This window comes from Canis lupus, chromosome 4 (assembly GCF_011100685.1).
Source record: "Canis lupus familiaris isolate Mischka breed German Shepherd chromosome 4, alternate assembly UU_Cfam_GSD_1.0, whole genome shotgun sequence".
Classification (NCBI taxonomy): domain Eukaryota; kingdom Metazoa; phylum Chordata; class Mammalia; order Carnivora; family Canidae; genus Canis; species Canis lupus.
In genome coordinates, this window is record NC_049225.1 from 16100659 (window position 1) to 16123340 (window position 22682).

The window sequence follows — 22682 nt, forward strand, 5'->3', positions numbered from 1 at the left end:
ATGTTTTTATGATATGTGCAATGGCAATAACCTGGAAATCAACCATAAGCCTATTATGTATTTGCAAGTACAAATTTAGATTATGGGAATACTACATGTGGATAAAAAGTAGGATTTGTATACAATAAAATGTTGCCTGCAGTTATCTCTGGTACGGTTGGGACAATTTTTGTTTTTGGTGATTTTGTTCATTTTCCAAATGTTAAGGAACCGTAGAATATTCTTTGTGATGACAAAGGCTTTATTTTTAAATTCAAGTATAATTAACGGTGTTAATATTAGTTTTAGGTGTTAAATGAGAAAGTTTTTTATGATTATTTTTAAAATATAAATTTTTTCCCATGAAACTATACCTAGAATATTAAAATCCTTTTTGTTTTAAAAAAAAAAAGAGTATTTTTACTTTGCTTTTCTGAGTGGATTTAGTCTGTGCACAAATTTGCATTCATACAAATTTACACCGTTGTATGTTTCCCATGTAGTTTCTACTTTTCTATTGGGTGAAATTTTTATAAGCTCTTAAAAGCATTGTTGTATTTGATTGGTCTTCTCATACTTTTTACTTTTAGGTTGGTGTTTGGGATGCTTTATCCTGCATATTACTCCTACAAAGCTGTGAAAACAAAAAACGTGAAGGAATACGTAAGTATAGCTTTATGGGTGATTAATTCTAGCTTAATGTATCTGTGATATACAAGACTAGAAAATAATTATTTTAGAAATAGCTGGGATAATGTTTTTGGTTAAAAAGTTTATATAAATAAAAAGACTAACTTCATAAACTAATTTTGAATACAATTCCAAAGTGAAATTTCAAAAAAAAAGTTCACTGTCAGTTGGCATTTAAATAAGTGCATGATTTCCAATTACCTAAATGGGTAATCGGATCTACTGCTATCCATTTTGTCTAAGTTCCAGTATAAGAAGTTGGGGGTGGGGGGACGACTGTGTTTTTTAGCCTGTGAATTTATAGATACACTAAGAACATAATTCCCACCCCAAACTTTTTTCCTTTTCTCATAGGAGTTTTATAACTTTTTAACTGAGTTAAATATACAGATACCTATCACTACTGACAATTACAGACAGTCTTTTCCTTCTTAAGTCAGACTCTACAGTTGATCCTTGAACAACATAGGGGTTAGGGCCGCTCAGGCATGGACACACACACACACACACACACACACACACACCCTCCTCCCCATGTATGTTAAATACTGTATTAAAAGTAAGCTAGAATGGATCACCTAGGTGACTGTTCCACATCAGACTCTTGATTTTTGGCTCAGGTTATGATTTCAGTGTTGTGAGATCAAGCCCTACGTTGGGCTCCGCACTGGCTATGGAACCTGCCAAATTCCAGAGCAAGGATTCTCTTGCTCTCCCTCTGCCCTTCCTCTTTCTCTCTCTCTACCTCTCTTTAAAAAAAAATTAAAGGCTAGAGAAAAGATGTTAAGGAAAATCATAGGGAAGAGAAGAATATGTTTATAGGACTTTACTATATTTATTGAAAAAGAACTTAGGTATAAGAGGACCTGCACAGCTCAAACCTATGTTGTTCAAGGATCAGCTGTACTAGCCAGGCACTCCTGGCTCACTCAGCGGTTGAGCATCTGCCTTTGGCTCAGGTGTGATCCCAGTCCCAGGATCAAGTTCCACATCAGGTTCCCTGTGAGGAGCCTGCTTCTTCCTTTGCCTGTGTCTCTGCCTCTCTCGTGTATCTCTCATGAATAAATAAAATATTTTTTTTAAAGTAGCCAATACATTCCTTCTTATTTGGAATGTTTGTTTGTTGTACTGTTATTAAAGGAGATCTTTTTTTCTGAATCTAACCACAGTTCAAATACAGGGTGAAGTTTCTCAACTTTGTACCCATTTCACCTATAAAAGTATTGTAAACCCAGGATATGAAATAACTGGTGTTCCCCCGTGTGTCTTTGTGTATATATTTGTATTTGTGGTATTCCCCTATCTTCCCTCTAAATCTGGGTGATTTTGTTGGAAAAAAATTAAGTACAAATTGAAAATGAAGTCTATATGAGAAGGTCTAATAATACAAAGATATTATCAGTGGGTACACAAATACCATGCCCTAAAAGAAAAAGGGAATAACAGGAAGAAATATGAAAGTATATACTATAAAAAAAAAAAAAAGAAATGGGCCTATCATGTATGAATTAATGTTAAAAGAGCAGAAAAGATATTGTTATTTAGGGGTTGATCTAAGAACCATTATAAAATATTTGTCTGTTTCTTACTATGCATCAGTTAACTTTATTAATGTTAATTTTTAAAGACTTAGAAACATGGGTTTGTGTGTTTTAATCCTTTAATAAAACACTCAAATTTTTATAACTATAATTTATTCTATAAATTTGGGATTAATAAGAAAGATCTAACCCCGAAATTTTAATTCTACTTCATAAGTTGAAGATAACCTGTGGAAGAGAATCCAGTAACATTCTTATTCACACTGATGGAAAAACCATAAGACTATATATGTGGATATATATACACATATGTTTGCATACGATGTGTAGTTAGGTATATACTAAACAGATTGCCTTGTAGTGTTTAGAGAATAACTCATTATCAACAAAGTAGGAATTATTTGTACATAATTTTGCTATAATATTGTAATTTTGGGAAGTTCTCTTAACATTGTTTTGGGAACATCAGCATAAGGAGTAGTTGAAGAGAAACCAAGGAAGTAGAAAGGGAATTGGTTTGATAGTTACATGGTAATCAACTCTCCACAAGGGAAAGGAAAGCTAAAAGCAGAAATGGTCAGGCTTTAAAACAGAAAAAGCAGCGCATTAGCCTTTAACAGGAAATAACAACTCAGAAGACTTTGTGACCAAGTTGTCTGCCATCAAGGCTGCTGGAGAGATCAAGCTGAGATACCACATTAGAACATTTGCATTTATATGATTTCCTATGAGTTTCAAAATACTTTTACATATTATTGTTTCCAATTGTTACTGTAACAAATTGCCAAGCACCTACCGGCTTAAACCAACCCCAACTATTCTCTTACAGTCTTAGAGATCAGAAATCTGAAATGCATCTAGAGGGCTGTACTCTTTCTGGAGGTTCTAAGGAAAAATCTGTTCCCTTACCTTTCCTAGCTTCTACAGGTTGCATACATCCTTGGCTCAGGGTTCTATTCATCATCTTCAAAGCAAGAAATATTGAGCTGAGACTTCTTACATTTCTATGTCTCTGGTTCTTTCTCTCTTCTGCCTCCCTCTTCCACTTATAAGGATGCTTGTGGTTATGTCAGGTCCACCTAAGTAACCCAGGGTCCTCTCTCCACCATAAGGAGCTGGTTAGCAACCTGAATTCCATGTGCAGCTCGATTTCTCCTCTACTGTGTGACCTAACATTTGCACACATTTTAGGAATTAGGACATGGACCTCTTTGGGAGTGGGAGACATTATTCTGTGTACCATAACATCTCATTGGTCCTCACTACAACTTTAAATCAATAAATAAATAAGAAAAATATTTCAATATTACACTCTCAGAGAAGTATATTATTGCCCAGGGTCACATTAAGGCAGGAATGATTGGATATCTTGTTTCTAATGTTTTATTCCTTCTCTTGTACCATGCTACCTTTAGAAAAGTAGGTAAGGATTCTAGCTTCAGGAAAAAGTAGAAACAGTTTTCACAACTAGCCAGGAGACAGACTTCCAGAGCACACTTTCCAGGGCCACAAAAATAGGATATTTTCCAAGAAGGCCACGGAGGCTGCTTACTTAGACTGTACTGGGGCAGGACTCAGAAGCATCTAAGTCAACTATGATCAGAATAGTTAAAGATGAAGTGAGATTTTGAAAGTGTTGGCAGTTCTTTAATTATTTCCAATATAAGTTTACTTTTGACAAAATGCTTGAATATTATTTTATTGCTGAGTCTCACTTAAACTCTTATCATAACAGTTTTACTAGAACTCTGTTCTCATTAAGTTTTCCTGTATAGAGGGATGCCCGGGTGGCTCACCAGTTGGGTGCCTGCCTTCAGCTCAGGTCGTGATTCCCGGATCCAGGATCAAGGCCCACATTGGGCTCCCTTTGAGGAGCCTGCTTCTCCCTCTGCCTGTGTCTCTGCCTCTCTCTCAGTCTGTGTTTCTCATGAATAAATAAATAAATAAATCTTAAAAAAAAAAAAAAGTTTTCCTGTATAGTGATCCCATCCACTTTTGCTTTCTTTTGCATATGGTAGTTCACCTTCTTCAGATTTCCTGGTTATATTTTTAATAGCCTTTTATTGGGATCCCTGGGTGGCGCAGCGGTTTGGCGCCTGCCTTTGGCCCGGGGCGCAATCCTGGAGACCCAGGATCAAATCCCACATCAGGCTCCCGGTGCATGGAGCCTGCTTCTCCCTCTGCCTGTGTCTCTGCCTCTCTCTCTCTCTCTCTCTCTCTCTCTCTCTCTCTCTCTGTGACCATCATAAATAAATAAAAATTTTTTAAAAAATAGCCTTTTATATTATCATATATTATCTGCCTGTATGTGTGTCTGTCCTCTCCACGTGCAACAGCTCCGTGGAGTTTTGTTGTTTTGTTAACTGCTATGTTCCCCTTCCTAAAACAGTACATGATGTGTATTGTAGGTACTCATTATTTGAATGAATGAGTGAATGAATGTTCAGAATAAGAACAGGAAGAAGAGTTGAAGAGTACATTTCTTAAGTAGATTGGTCTAGTTTCTCAGCTTTGATTCTGCTAGGTTAAGGATTATACAGTCCAGTCTGACTTATCCCCAAGCTCATTTTCTTAGTGGTATTTGGTTATTACCTAAATTCCACTGATATCTACTTCAAAATTGTTTTCAGAAAGCAAACATTTTAGATTAATTTACTTCTTTCCACCCTAACTACTACCATTCCCCTTAAGCCTGCAAATAGTAGATTGCACCTGATAAAACAGATGCTGTACTCAAATCAAAACAAATGGAAAGTGCTGTGTATTTTGGCAACCTTCCTTTCTTCCTTTGCCTATTTTTAAAACAGAGCTTTCCTAGGATATAATTTCCTGTATAGTGTGGCTGATATGGCCTACTTAAAGTCTTTCAGCCTTGCAGTAATTGAAATGTAAACTTACTGAAGAATTAGTATGGTTTTGCAAATTTTTTTAGGCTTATACCATCTCGTGACTTGAAAATAGAGTGTTTACTTCCAAGTCGTGTGTAATTGCTGTAGCTTTTCTAGGAAACCATGTTCTTATTCTAAGAATGTTGGAGAACGTGGCAATGAAAAGATTGGCTGACAGCACTTAAAAAATCAAAATCAGACATTTGGTCCTGAGATTTACTGTGAGCAAGAACAAAGAACAGTGAAAATTCTGGGAGATTACACTTTTAAAGGCTTAGAAATAGCCCTCTAAAACCCTATTGACTTGGTTTTGAAAGTGACCTAATTTTTCTTGAATACTTGGGTGATAGGAAAATGAACAAATACACCCCTATTAGCTTTATAGTTCTTTTCAACTGGTAAAATCTGAAGTTGTCTGCTAGTTTCTGGGTGAATATAGAAGAGGAAAAAATACAATAAATACAATACAATAAAGAAAATATATATTTCTTTATTGTCAAGAAGTGTTTGTTCCCTAGGCATCTTTTCATATTTTTGTTTAAAGATTTTATATATTTATTTGACAGAGAGCACAAGCAGGGATAGGGCCCAAGGGAGAGAGAAGCAGACTCCCGCTAAGCAGGGAGCCCAAGGCAGGGCTCCATCTCAGGACCCTGGGATTATGACCTGAGCTGAAGGCAGATGCTTAACCAACTGAGCCACTCAGATGCCCCATCTTTTCATGTTTTGGATTAAAAATACTCATTCGATTCAAGGGTTTTAATTTGGAAAGTGTAAAGTTTAACACACTGATTAAGGTGGAATTTTCTGAAAATTAGTTTTGTCAAGCCACATGCTTATCTGTTTACTTTCCATTCTGATCTACTTTTAATTTAGTTTTTATTTTTATCAAAGCTGTACTTATAATTTTAAAATCAGTTTTCTAAAGGTTATAATGGAAAACAACAGTTCCCCCACCTTCCCTTCCCTGTTTCTCTCTTGATGCTACTACTTTCAGCCCTTTTATCCAAATCCTTTAGTATTTATTTCCATATCTAAATAATATGCTTATATTGCTATTTCTTAATTTTTCAGATGGATATTATCAGTTGACTTCTTTCTATTAAAGATGATTAATAGTAGCTATGCAGTGTCACTATACATGTGCATATTTCCCTGTTCCTGATTGCCTCCCAGGGTCTTACTCAATATTTGCATTATTTAGGCTAAGTTAGAAAGACACAATAGACTGAAGAGATAAAAAACACAACACCTAGGACCAGGCTGCCTGGGTTATCATCACAGCCCTGTCCATTACTGGTTGTGTCATTGTACAAGTTTTTGACCTTCCTGTGCCTCAGTTTCCTTCACTGAAAAATGAGAACTGTTATAGTACTTACCTCCTCAGGTGGTTGTAAGAATTATGAGTTAATGAACATAAAGCATTTAAATCAGTACCTGACATATAAGAGTACCTGTTATATAGGGGTTTTTTTTATTATGAAAACGTTATTTGGATTTGGTCTCTTCAGTGTCTACATTATCATTTTTTTTCCTACACAGTAGTTTCTTTTCCCAGGTGTTATTCATTGTCTTGTTTTTCGTTTGTTTGAGTTTTCACTTATATGATATTTTGTATTGCGCATTTAGACCCAGACTCTCCATAGTTGTATAGATTTCTTCTCAGTGTGTCAACATCCATCAGATATTCCATACTGGCTCTTGTTTTAAATCCTCAGATTTCTTAATCTCCTGTTTTCCTTCTTTTTTTTTTTTTAAGGTTTTATTTATTTATTCCTGAGAGACACAGAGAGAGGGGCAGAGACATAGGCAGACGGAAAAGCAGGCTCATCACAGGGAGCCTGATGGGGGACGCAATACCAGGATACCGGGATCATGAGCCAAAGGCAGATGCTCAACCACTGAGCCAGCCAGGCATCCCTGTTTTCCTCCTTTTTATTTTACTTCCTCATTTAAAGGAAATACATCCTTCCCAAAAAGGCTGTGTGAGAGGCAAATTTTTTGAGATACTAGATTGTAAATAATTTTCCTTCAGAATTTTGAAGGCATTTCTCCATTGCCTTTCAGCTTTTAATGTTGCTGTGGAGAAGTCTGAAGCCATTCTGATTCTTACCTGTTTGTGGCATCTTTCTCATGTCCCCATTGTTTACAATTTCATGATGATGTATGTGTGTGAGTTGACTGTGATAGATTTTACCAAATCCTCAATAGTTCCTTTTAACTTAGGAATTCTTTATCCTTCAGCTCTGGTTAGTTAAATTGACTTCTCAAAATGATTTTCTCCTCTCCATTTTCACCATTTGTTCTGTCTGGGATTCCTTTTATTCAGTTATAAACCACTTGGACTGATTGTCTAATATTCTGATAGTTTTTCTTCTCTTTCCTGTCACTTTTTCTTTTTGCACTATTTTGTGATGGGTTTCTCAATTTCATCTTCCAACCCTTTAGTTAATCTTTTAATTTCTGCTCCCATGTGTTGAATTTCTAAGAGTGCTTTTCATTCTCTGAATGTTCCTCTTCCTTATAGTGTCCTACTCTTGAGTTGTCTACAATAGGTTCCCTCTTGCCTCAGTCTATGAATGATGGTGTTTTAGACGTGTTCTTTCTGTACAGTCTCCCCTTTGAGTTCTGTTTGTCTTAGTATCTGTCTCTCACGGATGGTTTTCTCAAATGTTGGGTAGTCCTTGGTCCTCTGCTCGTGTTGGAGCATGATAATTACAAGCTGGCTGGAAGCCCTATGTCTGTGAGACTTGCTGAATGTCCTTTTCACTGTAGGGTGATCCGATGAGGTAACTATATTTGTTCCTGAGAGGAAGTACCACAAACCGAATAGCTTAAGAAGAAAATCAGAAATTTATATCTCACAGTTCTGGAGGCAGAAGAACATCATGAAGATGTGCACCGGGTCACACCTCCCTCTGGAACCTGTCAAAGAGAATCCTTTTTTTTTTTTTTAAGATTTTATTTTAGGGACGCCTGGGTGCCTCAGTGGTTGAATGTCTGCCTTCAGCTCAGGTCATGATCTGGGGTCCTGGGATCCTGTGTCTCTGCCTCTCTCTGACACAGACAGAGGACGAAGCAGGCTCCCTGCAGGGGGCCCGATGTGGGACTCAATCCCAGGACCCCAGGATCATGCCCTGAGCCAAAGGCTCAACCATTAAGCCACCTAAGTGTCCCTAGGAGAATCCTTTCTTGCCTGTGTCCAGCATCTGTGATTTCCTGCAGTCTAGGGGGCCCTTGCCTTCCAGCTGCAGCACTTCACACTGTCCCTGTTGTCACACAGTGTTCTGACCTATGTGTCTGTCTTAGAGTTGCTTCTGTCCTCCTTACAGGGAAGCATTGGATTCAGGGCCCAGCTATACCCAACTACGGCCTCATCTTAATGAATTATACCTTCAGCAACCCTGTTTCCAAGTGATGTCACAGTCTTAGGTAGTTGGGGTTAGAACTTCATATTAGTCAGCTCAGGCTGCCATCATACAGGGAGGAACTTAAACAGCACAAGTTTATTTTCTTACAGCTGTGGAGGCTGAAAGTCTGAGCCAAAGGTGCCATAGGGGTTGGGTTTCGGTGAAGCCTCTTCCTGGCTTATAGATAGCCTTTTCTATGTGCATGCATGAAGAAAGCTCTCATGAGTGTCTCTTGCTTATGAGGGCCCAAGTTCTGTCAAATTAGGGCCCCCTTATGACCTCATTTGATCTTAATTACCTCCTCAAGGTCCTGTCTCCAAATACAGTCACTTTGGGGCTTATGGCTTCAACATATGGATTCGGGGTGATCACAGTTCAGACCATAACAGACTTCAACATATCTGAGGGAGATACAGTTCAAACCATAATGACTGTTTCTTGGAAAATTAACAATGCCTAGATCTTTAGGTATTTTCTCTCATGCAAGTCAGATTCTTGAGAGAAGATTCTTCCATTCTGAAAGGATGCTTGGTTGCTCGTATTCCGGTGAGAAAATAAGGGTTGGGGGCTTTCAATATTTAACTTATAAACTGGAACCTAATTACTATTCTCAACTGTGCCAGGATTTCCAAATCCAGAGCACCTCTGACTCACTCTTTGCAGAGAGTCAGCCACAGGGTTCTTCTGGGAGGAAGGAGGTGAACGGCCAGACCACTAAGTGGGAGGGCATCTGGGCGCCTGCCTGCTCCTTAGGCAGACCTACCTCCATTCTACCTGTCTTTTGCCCTAGTGGCCAAGAATTGTGTCACCAGTTCTTGAGCTTTTCAGGAGCCCTGTAGTGTCAGCTTGGGATTGCTTCTCAGTTTCTCCCACTGTCAGCTTAATAACTATCAGGCCTCCTAAGTCACTTGCTGCTCATCCACTTCCTTCCTACCTCCAAAAATTTCAATGCTGTCTTCTCTTCTACATTCTTCCGGACTTAATATCTTTTTTAAAAATCGCTTTTATTGTTGTTTTAATCAGATTTGTGGTTAAGGATACAATTAAATGTGTATATTCAGTTTATCATCTTTTACCCAGATTCCCAGATCGACTTTGTGAGTGGAATACTTCTGGTTGAAATATACTGTGCTATTAAATAAGACTGATTTTACCATTAACATTGGTTTTTAAAATCTCATAGAAGATAGCTTTTTTTTTTTTAAGATTTTATTTATTTATTCATGAGAGACCAGAGAGAGAGAGAGAGAGAGAGAGGCAAAGACATAAGCAGAGGGAAAAGCAGGCTCCATGCAGGGAGCCCAATGTGTGGAACTCAGTCCTGGATCCAGGGATCCACCCTGAGCCAAAGGCAGATGCTCAATTGCTGAGCCACTCAGGTATCCCAGAAGATAGTTTTAAAGTAGTATTAGATACCATTTTTTAGATTTGACAATTATTTTAGAAGTTCATTTTAACTGACATATAGTGAATACATGTGTATCTATCTTGTCTTGAGTTATTTGGTTTGTAAATCAAGTTTTGATAAGTCAAAATCACAATTATCACTTAGGACAGTTAGATAAAATCACTTGGGACAGTTCATTATCTTTTTTTTTTTTTTTATCTTTTAATGAAATAAATCTACCTACATTTGCTTTAAGTGAAGTAAGTGATGAATATTCTTTTATAAACCTAATTTTTGATGTGCCAAGTTTACTTCATATGTATATAATACATAAAAGGATATAATTTCACTGCAGAAGTAATTGATGCTGTTATAATTAAATGACCTATACTCCTTATGTTTTCTAAAAACAATTTCTTCATGATCATCTCATGACCATTACAATGAATCCACTTTAGGAAACAAGTGTTAAATTTAAATAAGGTGATATAATTAGGGGAGGGGGTGTTATATGAATGTCTAGCACAGTTTCTTCTAAAATTTTACAACATGAGGGATTCCTGGGTAGCTCAGCAGTTGAGTGTCTGCCTTCAGCTCAGGGCATCATCCTGGAGTCCCGCGATCGAGTCACACATTGGGCTCCCCTTGAGCCTTCTTCTTCCTCTGCCTGTCTGTGTCTATCATGAATAAATAAATCTTTTTTTAAAAAGTTAGAACTGGGGGATCCCTGGGTGGCTCGGCAGTTTGGCACCTGCCTTTGGCCCAGGGCGCAATCGTGGAGTCCCGGGATCGAGTCCCGAATCAGGCTCCCGGCATGGAGCCTGCTTCTCCCTCTGCCTGTGTCTCTGCCTCTCTCTCTTTCTCCCTGTGTCTATCATAAATAAAGAAATAAATAAATAAATAAATAAATAAATAAATAAATAAATAAATAAATCTATCTTTAAAAAAAATTAAAAAGTTAGAACTTGAATTACAATACCCCTTGACCTTTATGAAGTCAACAAAAGCATTCCTACAGTTTTCACACCAAGATATAGTGAGCCAAACACAGCTATCTTGTCCTTTTCTAGCTTCCAATGCAAATGCTTTGGAAAACATACACAAAAATAAAAATTCTCACAGTAACATTTAAACCTAATAGGCTAACTTGGGCTTTTGCTAATATCTAAGAAGAATTTTACCAACTGTAGTGCCAATGGAAATAGATTTTTAAAAGCAGAGACAGAAATGGTTGTTTCCATTAAAGGAAATGTTAAGTAGTAAATTGGAGGGAGGCCTAGCCACCTCCATCCCAGTCCCCAGTGATGGAACAGCTGAAAATCAAAGAGGCTACAGCATCCAAAACACTTGACCGCCACCATCTTCGCTGTGGGGAAACAGCTCACTTTCTGTCTCTGTCTCTGTCTCTCTCTCAAACAAATAAATCTTTAAAAACTAATAAATGAAAATAAAAATTCATGAGAGATGTTACTTTAGAAATAAAAGTGTAGAAAAAGGAAATTCTTTTGAAAAATTACAAAAAATTAAACTATATTGAATTATACAAATATATGAAATTTTGTCTATCTCTTGGCTATCAGAATATAGACTGAATTTTTCTTTAAACCACAGATCCAAACTCTATAGGTAAAATGCAAAAACAATCTTCAAGAGGTCTTGAAAAGCCACAGAAATAGATTGAGTTGATTGGTTTTATTTTAAATTATTGTATTACAAAGGCATCTTTTTAAGTTTTTATTTAAATCCCAGTTAACATGCAATGTAATATTAGTTTCAGGTGTACAATATAGTGATTCAACACTTCCATACAACACCCAGTGCTCATCACAAGTGCACTCTTTAATCCCCATCCCCCATTTCCCCCATCCCCCACCTACCTCCCCTCCAGTAACCGCCAATTTGTTCTCTATAGTTCAGAGTCAGTTTCAAAGGGGTTTGCCTCTCTCCTTTTTCCGCCTTTGCTCATTTGTTTTCTTTCTTAAATTCTACATATGAATGAAATCATATGGTATTTGTCTTTGACTAATTTTGCTTAATATAATACCCTCTAGCTGTATCTATGTCATTGCAAATGGCAAGATGTTACTCATTTTGATGGCTGAGTAATATTCCTTTGTATATGTATACCACTACTCATTTATCTATACGTCAATTGGTAAACATTTGGACTGTTTCCAGAATTTGGCTATCGTAGATAATACCTCTATAAACATTGGGGTGCATGATCTCTTGGAGTTAGCGTTTTTGTATTCTTTGGGTAAATACCTAGTAGTGCAATTGCAAGTGCTGAATCATAGGGTAGTTCTATTTTAACTTTTTGAGGAGCCTCCATACTGTTTTCCAGAGTGGCTGTACCAGTTTGCATTTCTACCAACAGTGCATGAGGGGTTCCTCTTTCTCCACATCCTTCCAACACCTGTTGTTTCTTGTGTTGTTGATATTAGTCATTCTGATAGGTGTGTCTTGGCGATAGCTAATCTGGTAAGATTAAATATAGACTGATTCCTTTTTTTTTTTAAGCCACAGCTCCAAATTCTGTAGGTAAAGTGAGGGGGGAAATCTTCAAAAGGTCTTGAAAAGTCAGAAAAGTAGATGGAGGGCAGCCCCGGTGGGGCAGCGGTTTAGTGCCGCCTGCAATCCAGGGCGTGATTCTGGAGACCCTGGATCAAGTCCCACATCAACCTCTCTGTATGATGCCTGCTTCTCCCTCTGCCTGTGTCTCTGCCTCTCTCTCTCTGACTCTATGAATAAATAAATAAAATCTTTAAAAAAATAAAATAAAAAAGAAAAGTAGATGGAGTTGAATAGTTTTATTTTAAAATATTATATTAATTTTCAAAGGTTGCTAAAAGGCATCTTTTAAATGAAGATCTAGCACTTCAGTTTTATTATATCTTTTTATAATTATTATTCTAAATAGGCTCCATGCCTAGCATGGAACCCAGTGTAGGGCTTGAACCCATGACTCATGACCCTGAGATCAAGACCTGAGCTGAGATCAAGAGTTGGACACTTGGGTACCTGGGTGGCCCAATCAGTTAAGCATCCTGCCTTCAGCTCAGGTCATAATCCCATGATCCTGAGATCAAGCCCTATATCATGCTCCCTGCTCAGTGGAGAGCCTGTTCCTCCCTCTCCCTCTGCTGCTCCCTGTGCTTGTCATGTGCTCACTCACTCTCTCTCTCAGTCAAATAAATAAAATCTTTTTTTAAAAAAAAGACACTCAAATGACTGAGCCACCCAGGCACCCCATGATGTTCTACCCTTAAGATGATTGTCAAAATAAATTATTGGAGCCACCTGGAGAAGTTTCTGCCATTCACATGAATGTTTGAACATAATTTCAGCCTACTAAGATAACATTCTTACCTTTTCTCTGTAAGAGGAAGACTTAGATGTGCTCTTAGGGAAGAAAGTCTAAGGGCACTTCCTCCTTGGGAAAAGAGGGGTCTACCAAGTGGTCAGTGTCCAGATAACTCTAGGCTCTGGGGATGGGTAGACAACAAGGATGTTTCTCATGGAACCTCTTTGAGGTAGAAGAGGCTATAAGCTGCTCTTCCTGGGCAGTTTGCAGAAAGCTTTATGAATAGTGCCTCTGAGAGGTGAGCTAAAGGCCCAGCTTCTTCACTTTTTTGAACTTTTTTTTTTTTTTTTTTTTTGGATGATGATGTGTCCAAACAGTGTTATGAAAATAAGGGTACATTTTAACTCTTCACATTTTTTTTATTTATTTATTTATGATAGTGACACAGAGAGAGAGAGAGAGAGGCAGAGACATAGCCAGAGGGAGAAGCAGGCTCCATGCACCGGGAGCCCGACGTGGGATTCGATTCCGGGTCTCCAGGATCGTGCCCTGGGCCAAAGGCAGGTGCCAAACCGCTGCGCCACCCAGGGATCCCCTAACTCTTCACATTTAATAAGTTATCACACAAAACTGAGTTCGTCTTTTCTACAAACCCAAGGCTCTTCTTACATTCTCTTCATGCATGATACCCACCTTCCTCTAGGGTGCCATTGTCAGAACATCCTGCTGCAGTGCTTCTCAAACTTCAGGGTGTGTAGGACTCACCCTGGGGTCTTGTTGAAATATAGAGTCTGATTTAGTAGGTCTGGCCTGGACTTGAAATTCTGCTTTCCATCAGGCTTCCAGGTGATCCCAACGCCACAGGTCTGTAGACCACAGTTAAAGTAGCAAGAAATTTGGGCACATTCTCAACTCTGGTTACACATCAGAAACACTCATAGAGCTTCTTCTCTTTTAAACTTGTATCTGCCCTCTCTCTACACATGGTGATGATGGGACCTAAACATCTAAAGATGAGGGTTTTTTCTAAGATTTATTTATTTACTTGAGAGAGAAAGTTCAGGAGTGGGGATAGGGATTAAGGGACAGACTCTCAAGCCGATTCCCCACTGAGCACAAAGCCCAGTGTAGGTCCCAATCGTCATGACCTGAGCTGAAACCAGGAGTCAGATACTTAACCAACTGAGCCACCCAGGTGCCCCTAAATATGTCTTTTTAATCCTCAAGTAATTTTTATCTACAGCCAAGGTGAAAATAATTGAAAGGTATCTTATTGTGAAAAGTGAATAGTTTTTACCACATTGTACTTTTTTAATATAAGTTTATGTATGCAGATGGACACCAAATAGCAAATTGTTTTAGAAACATCTGTATGTGAATGGACTAATTAACAACTTGGAACATAATGTAGAAAAATAATACTTTCACAAAATGAACCATACAATACAATTATAGGGGTAAGGATATTGAGTTAGACTTTCTCCTAGTTTCTGTGTTGTAGAGCTGGTCATACACAAAATTTTCTGCCTCAGGGAAGTTTCCCTGTAGAATCATCCACCTTTCTTCACTTCACTCCAGCCTCTTTGTTCCTTTGGCTGTGTTTACCCAGGACCTCATGCTGTCCTGCACCCTGGTACTCAACCAGCCCTTCCTTCCCCCAACAATCCTGTGACCCATCACTTGTCTCTGTCCACTCACCCAAATGTGAACCTCAGCTCTCCAGGTGAGATTGATTGCACATGCTTTTGAAAGAAAGTAATTTGGAAAAAAAAAAAAAAAGAAGAAGAAGAAGAAAGTAATTTGATATCCCAGGTTCATTTTCAGTCATGACAGAGATTTATTCTTTCTGCAGTTTTTTCCTACCAGTCTTTGCTTCTCAAGAATAGCATGTTATCCCATGTAGCATAAAGGCTGGTTCTTACTGTTTGAATGACTATTGGACATTTAAAGTGTGCTGTTGAGCCCAGAATATAATACTATTGTTGTATATAAAAGAGTATATCTTACCTAAAGAATGAAATTTTTCATATTCTGTGTCAGTCTGGCCTGTCACCTAGACAAAGGAGCATATCACCTAGTAGCAAGGTTAATTCACTTGTGGAAACCAAGATGGAATTGTCTATGTGAAAAGAGATGGAATGGGGGTACCTAAGTCCCTAAGAAATAGTGCCAGTCCTCAGAATACTTCATGTGAGAAACATGATGAGCCAAGACTTGGGGAACACTTAGGAAAAGAAGAAGGTAGAGTGACACATACTTATTTTTTTATTTTTAGGTAGAGTGACAACTTAGTGTTAAAAGTAGCATATTTCGGAGGCATCTGAGTAACTCAGTCGGTTGATCCGACTCCTGGATCAGGTCATGATCTCAGGGTCATGGGATGGAGCCCCACACCTGGCCCTGCACTCTGAGGAGTATGCTTGAAATTCTCTCCCTCACCCTTGCCCTCTGCTCTTCCCAAGAAATTCTTTGTGGTTCTGTTATAAGGGAACTGTCTTTCTCACAAATATTTATTATCCCAAATAAATCAATAGTACTTTAAACAGTATAAAAAAACAAACTCTGAATTCTCAGCCAGTGTAGATGGAGAGAATTATTTTGGAATGAGAGTTCATTCCTTTCTAAATTCTGCTTCCGGGAACAATTCCCATCAGCAGATCCTGCTTTTCACATCGTCTTTCCAGCACTCCTTTTAAATTAATTACCACCTACTTTTTAAACATTTTTGCACTTTTGGCTTCTCTCAAGTTCCTCAAACTGCTGAGGTTTGGTATGAGATGCACGGGCTTCTGTGATTCACAATTACTGAGGGACCGGAGGGAGTAGGGTGATGGGCTTCTATTTCTAGTTAAGTCCTTGAGACCTGCAGACTAAGCCGTGAGGTCTTAGGGAGTGAGGCGTGGGATCTGCAGGTAAACCGTGTGGCAGCAGCTTCATCATCTGAAAGTAAAACCCCCAGACCTCTGAATTCGGGGAGCTGTACACAGTTAAGATAGCCTTAAATAGGGCAGTGAGGGACGAAGTACACCAAAGTCAAGGAAGCCCAAGTCATTTCTAGTTTCATGTAATCACCCCAAACACATGCCCCTTTTTTAAAAAAAGAACTCTTTTCATCCATGGTTTCTGTTCACTTTGGATTGAACTTCAACTAGCTTATTTTCAAGCATGCTTCTAACTTGGCACAGCTGTGGGAAAAATCCCATAACTGAGCCATCTGGGTTGGATAAAAGAGGGAGTTTTTGTATTGATTTCTCACATTTTGTTCCTTTTTGTTTTAGTGGGGAAAAATCATTATGAAGTAACCAAATTATTGCATAATGTTAATGAAACAGGAGAAATCTTTTCAACTCTATGCTATTTCTAAAGCATTCTATATTAGAAGGTCTCCCTGTTGTCTCTGAAATGTGGTGTAGAATGAATGTTTTGGGTGAATTGACTTGAGTGAATAATAATGGTCAGAAAATAACATTCTTTTTGGGTGGTCTGTAATTCAGCAGTGTTTTTTTCTTTTCAGACTCAGCAAAGATTTTTTTTTTCCCCTGCAAGGCATATTTTAGTATTTTATGATCTGGATTTACTTAGTGTGGTTATAATTGAAATCATTAGGCATATGTAATTTTTCATTTTTTTCTTAAAGCCTAGCATTCATTGCTTTCTGATTCAAAGAATCTGAAGTTAAATGTTGTGAAATTGTTTAATCTCTGATAACTCTGAGAACAACTTTGACAAAAGAGACTATATGTTACAAACTGCTGTTTGTGCAATCCAGAGTTACTTGTTTGATTCTTGCATCAATCCAGACCTTAGAATTAAGAAACTAAATAAAGATTTCATTTATTTATTTGAGAGAAAGAGAGTGCATGTGAGCTCATGTGGGCGTGGGCACACGCACACACACACACACACACACACACACACACATACATGAGTGAGGGGAGAGGTAGAAGCAGGTTCCCCACTGAGCAGGGAGCCTGATGTGGGGCTTGATCCCAGGACCCTGGGATCATGACCAGCGCTTAACAACTGAGCCACCCAGGCGCCCCCAGACTTATGAAACTATTAAGTAAAAGCCTTCCTCTGTGCTTGCTTTACCAGGAACAAGGTGCTAGGGGCTGGCAACATGATGGTGAACACAATGGTTTCTGTCCCTGTCTAAACGGCTGGGGTAGATGTTATACGAATCATTGCTCAGATATTCTACAAAGAAAGAGTAGGTGCACAAAGATTATATATGACCTTCAGAGGGTAAGGAGTTAGGGAAGGCTTTCCTTTGGAAGTGAAGAAATTTTATTTGTACAAGACAAATAAATAATATATAATAAAATATTAGTTACATAATGGAGCAAACATTATGCTGCTAATCACTAATTCTTATCCTTTTATGTCTTCTTTTGCTAATCCCTCCCATGAAAGCTTCTTGGCAGTAGGAACACCTTAACATCAGAGTTTATGCCTATTTCATATCCAAGGGCTTTGTTTATTAAAGGCCCTGAGTAATATTTATCAAATTAATATATCACATAATTTTTCTTCATCATGCAAGTGTAATTATACACTTATATCATTTAACATGTATTATTGGTAATATCACTGTTGTTATAATATCACACTGGTCCTACCATAGAGAGAATAAGTTATATAAAGATATAATTTAAGAAAAAAAATTTTTTTTTCTTTTAATGGGCTCCATATCCAGTTGGGCTCCACACAACATGGGGCTTCAACTCATGACCCTGACATCAAGACCTGAGCTGAGATCAAGAGCCTGACACTCAACTGAGACATCCAGACACCCCAGTATTTTTTAATTAATATGCCATTACTGCTATTACCATGACTTATAAATCTGTAGCAACATGCCTTCTTCCACCAAACATGATATTCCCCCATATTTTGGGGCTCATGCATTGCATCAAGTTCTGTGATGGAAATCATAAGGATTGTTTTACAGTTACTGTTCACTTTTTGTTTGCCTTATTTGTTTGGGGATTTCAATCAATATCATTGTGTAAGGATGTAAATCGTAAGAACTTATTTTCTTAAAAAATCTTAAAAGATCATGAAATGAGGCCTACTTTTCTTTGGCATCAAGAGTAGGTAAATGCATACCTATTAAATGGAGCATGGTCTTTTGATAGTAAATTTAGCCTATGGGTATATTCATTTTACAGTATTCACTCAAGCTTAAAATATCCTCTAATTCCTTTGAGAGAGTAAAGCTAAGAACATCATCACATGACTGTCTGGGTTTCTGAAATGCTAAGGCTTTGTAAAAGCCTTATGGATTTTGAGTAATAATAAAGCAAGTGCTGGCTTGTTAAATAAGCTAATCTGATCCATGCACTATATAAACTAGAATATAATTTTAGATACTATGATTTTATATCACAGATGATTCCATAATCTCCAAAAGAACTTGCCTAATTATAAGAGTATATTTTCTTGGGGATATAAATTCCTTTTGATATTTAAATGATTTTAAGATTCCATTTGAGGAATCTTTTACTTATAAATATTGTATTTTACATTAAAATATTCACCACATTTCTCTAGTCACAAAAAATAGAGTACATAAAGTGTTCCAAGATTTAAGTATGACTGCCATTTCATTGTGACCACTTTCAAAAAAGGTTTATGACCAAATAATCAAGAAGAATGGAAATTCCAGTCTTGTGTATAAGTTAGCCTATTCTTTTGTTTATTCTTTTAATAAGTTATTTGAGCATCTCTTTTGTTCCTGGTACTATAGTAGGCATCATATAGATGCCTGGGAAACAAAACACTGCAAAATGAGCATCTAACGTTTTTCAAGCAGTATTCCACTGACTTCTATGTACTTTATGCTTTGGATATCCTGGTCTCCCACTCAGAGGATACCCACTTTAAGCTTTATATATATTCTAACCAGCCTATTTATCTGATTTATTGGCCTATTGAAAATAGAAGCAGATTGCCACTGAAGCCATACAGATCAACAGTGCAGATGATAATGAACAAATTCACATGGATAGAACCATATTTGCCAAGGGATCAGAAAAATAATTTCAAGTAGTATTTCTCTGGCCCTGCCCAGTCTGCGATCTGAGAACATCGATCCTTCCTGTCCTCCAAATCCTTCTGAGAGCCCTCAGGTGTCTCCACCAGAATTTCTTACCATGGTAGTCCTCTTCTCCATTTTCAGATCCCTGTGGTGGGTTTACCATCACCACCAACCAGGGCATTAACCATACCACACAGGGCAGCCAATGGCACTGACACTGATACTTTCCTCATCCTGGAACCTTTGCCACTACAGCTTTGCTTTCTCAATCTCTGTGGAGATTAGAGTGTGACCTTTCATGTTAGGGTAGGCTAAGTACTATAATTATAGTATGTAGCAAAAATGCAACTGCTGAAGGAATATAGAAATGTATTTCTCTCTCATATAACAGTCCAGATTAGGTGTTCATTTTGGCAACAAATTCTCATGCCATCCTTCAAGAATGGGCTCTACCCATCTTCAACACATGGCTTCTAAGGTTGTCCTACTCCTTGTGCTCCCAGGCCACAGGCAGAGGGAAGAGCCTGGGGAAGATACACCCACTTCTCCAAAGCCTAAGCTCACGTCCTGCTGGGGAGAACTGGATGCATGGTCCCACCTGCCTGCAAAGGGGGGCTGAGAGGCACCAGCCCTGGCTGAGCCACTTCACAGCCACAATTCTGCTGTTAGGCCTCCTCGCAGATAGCAAGCTGTCACCTCCCATTTCTCTTTTGCTTCACTGTCCTCGACCTACCCCCTGGCAGCCTCGTAAGTCTAGCCTTCAGAACAGATGAGGCCATCCTTCATCACATAATCTGTAATCTCTCTACCCTGGGCTGCTCCTTTTCCATCCAGATGAACAGCTTGTCTAAACCTTCACTACTGTGCTCAAATCCACCCTCCTTCCCACTCGTACCCACCCTGAAAGGATGCCCTCCCTGCTCCTCTAGGGTACAGATAGAGGTCCCTGGCTCTGGTCCTCTTCCCAACACAGCCAGTCTTTTCTTTCATTTCATCCCAGAAGAGCATGCATCTCTGCTGCTTTCTTGAGCCCACTCTTCTTCCTAATCTAATTCTTGCCTTTCTTGTGTGGGATCTTGTTCCATTAAGTATCTCTTCTTTCTCTTCATTTGAATCTTCTTATCTTGCTAGTAAAATTTTTAGTCCTTGAGAATGTAAACGTGGTTTATTTTTGCTTCATGCTATTTTTTTTATTCCCCCTCTTTTTTTTTTTTTTTTCCTTTAAAACCAGATCCCCTGAAAGGCTAGTTTATGCTCACTCCTCCTGCTGTATCTCGTATCAAGTGTCTAGCTTCTTGCAATCCTTACAGAAGGAAGCACACTGAGGTGTGCACAGCTCATATTCATTCAGCAATTCATCAATATGTATTTATAGAGCTCTATCTTAGCCAAGCACAGGGAATTCAGCAGCAAACCACATAAAAGTCTTTGCCTTCTTAGAGTTTGCATTCTAGTAGGGACAGGCCAAAAAAAAAAAAAAAAATGCATGTACTGAGGCCCTGAGGCAGGAGCATATATGCATATACAAGGGACAGTAAAAGGGCCAATGTGACTGGAGCAGAACGAGGCACCAAGGAGGAGCAGATGAGGCCAGAGAGGTAGTAGGTTCCAGATCCAGAGGGTCTTCTAGGCCCTAGTAAGAACTCTGATGGGAGCCATGAGAGGGGTTTGAGCAGAGGAATGACATGATTTGGCTTCTGTTTTAAGGAGAGACTTTGGCTGCCCTATGCAGAATAGACCCAAAAAAGCAGAGTGACCAGTTAGGATGCTGTCGGAAAAGGCAGATGGGAGAAGGTGGTCATCTGGGCTGGGGAAGTATCTGTGGAAGTGGTGAGAAAAGGCTTCCTTTCTGAGCAAATCAGAGACGTGGCAGGCTAGGTGGTGTTGGGACTTGTCATTCACCCTTCCAGTGGGATTTCTCCACCTTGCTTATGGCCCAGGAGTCTGATTCACACAGACTGCATCGCTTCTGGCTTCCCTTGGGTTTGGCCCGTGAGAGGCTTCTGCAGAAGATCAGAAGGCAGGATGAGCATGAGATCAGAGTATTGTCCTCCCAGCATCTTCCCTTCCTCCTCTGCCACCACGGGTTGACTAGACTGTCTGCCTGAGGCTACAGCTCTCCCCTGCTGCTGCCCTCTCCGGATTCCAGGAAACTTTGCCCTGCCCTCCCACCTTCCTTCACATCTAGGGGTAATGCAAGCTCCTACTGTTGCTAGCTCCAGGGTGCACCAGTATCCTTTTATTGAGCTTCCTGAACCTTGCCCACAACTTTATAAATAGTCCTTTTAGTAAGCTTTCCTCAGATTCTTGTGTTCTTGACTCACAGTGGAAGCTAGGACATGTAATGTAGTAAAAACAGCAGAACACTTTTTTTAAGTCACAGCTTTTTACTCATTTTTTTCCCCAGTAAAATGTTATATCTTTGAGGACAGAAGCTATCAGATTCATGTTTCTATTCTCATAACATAAAGTAAGTAGGGTTTGCTACACTTGTATCAGTGCATGTCAGATGTAATGATGCCACCTGAATCCTTAAGAATTGTCTAAATTACGTTTGATATAAAAGATTTATCAAAAGTAGGTGTAACCATCTTAGTGCTTATAGGTGTAAGCTTCACTTTGGATAATTCAGTTCCCTGGGACCAAAGAGCCTTTTAAGAAAAAGTTGGATACAGCTTTCTTATTACTTCCTGTTCTCCAGGAGATATCTAGACAATGGTTTGCTGACTCTGCCAATTGTTTCTGAACTAAAAAGATACTATACTATTTGTTTCCACTTTCCCAAGAACGTAAATTTTTAACAAAGAATAGTGATACCAGTAACTTTCCCCAGCAACTTAGAAGGTGGTTGTAATTTATTAAGGTTACCAGTTAATTACTAACTTATATTTGTATAACATTTTAAGAGTGATAATATATGGTTATATATATTCACAAGATTATCAGTGTGATTGTTTTTCTACCAATTTTCAGTTTTATTTTTGCATTTTGTTTACTGATATTTTCTGTTGATCTAAAGAATATTTTATCTATAATCTTCATATGTTTAATTATAATTTTGTGACTTTTTTTCCCCCTTTTTGACCTTGACTTCTTGTTATCTCCTTGGAGCAAAACCTTAAACATTAGGCTGTGTAGCCTTGAGGTATAGTTTTAATAAAAGCTTTGCTGAGTAATCATTTGGTATAAAATCCCAACCTAATCCATTAATAGAAAAAAGAAAGCAATATCTTTTCAAGGTTAACACTCTTTGTGGTTGCTCCCACGAATGGCACACACTCATTACATTCATTTAATTATTACTGCCTGCCTATTATAATTTAATGTTCCTATTTCTGATAAGAACAAACAAAAATCTTAAGAGATTATCAAGGAATTTATTCATTAAAGACAAATTCATATAGCATGGAGTTTTGCTTATATAAAATTGTTGTCAATACTCG

General features: G+C 38.4%; 1 protein-coding gene across 1 annotated transcript in view; it reads left to right on the top strand.

Annotated features, from left to right (window-relative positions):
• The window catches only part of REEP3 (receptor accessory protein 3), a 97789-nt gene that overhangs the window by 44190 nt on the left and 30917 nt on the right, over positions 1–22682 (top strand). The window contains exon 2 of the mRNA XM_038534066.1: positions 570–642. Within this exon, the coding sequence (XP_038389994.1) occupies positions 570–642 (73 nt within the window). The remainder of the gene's footprint in view (positions 1–569; positions 643–22682) is intronic.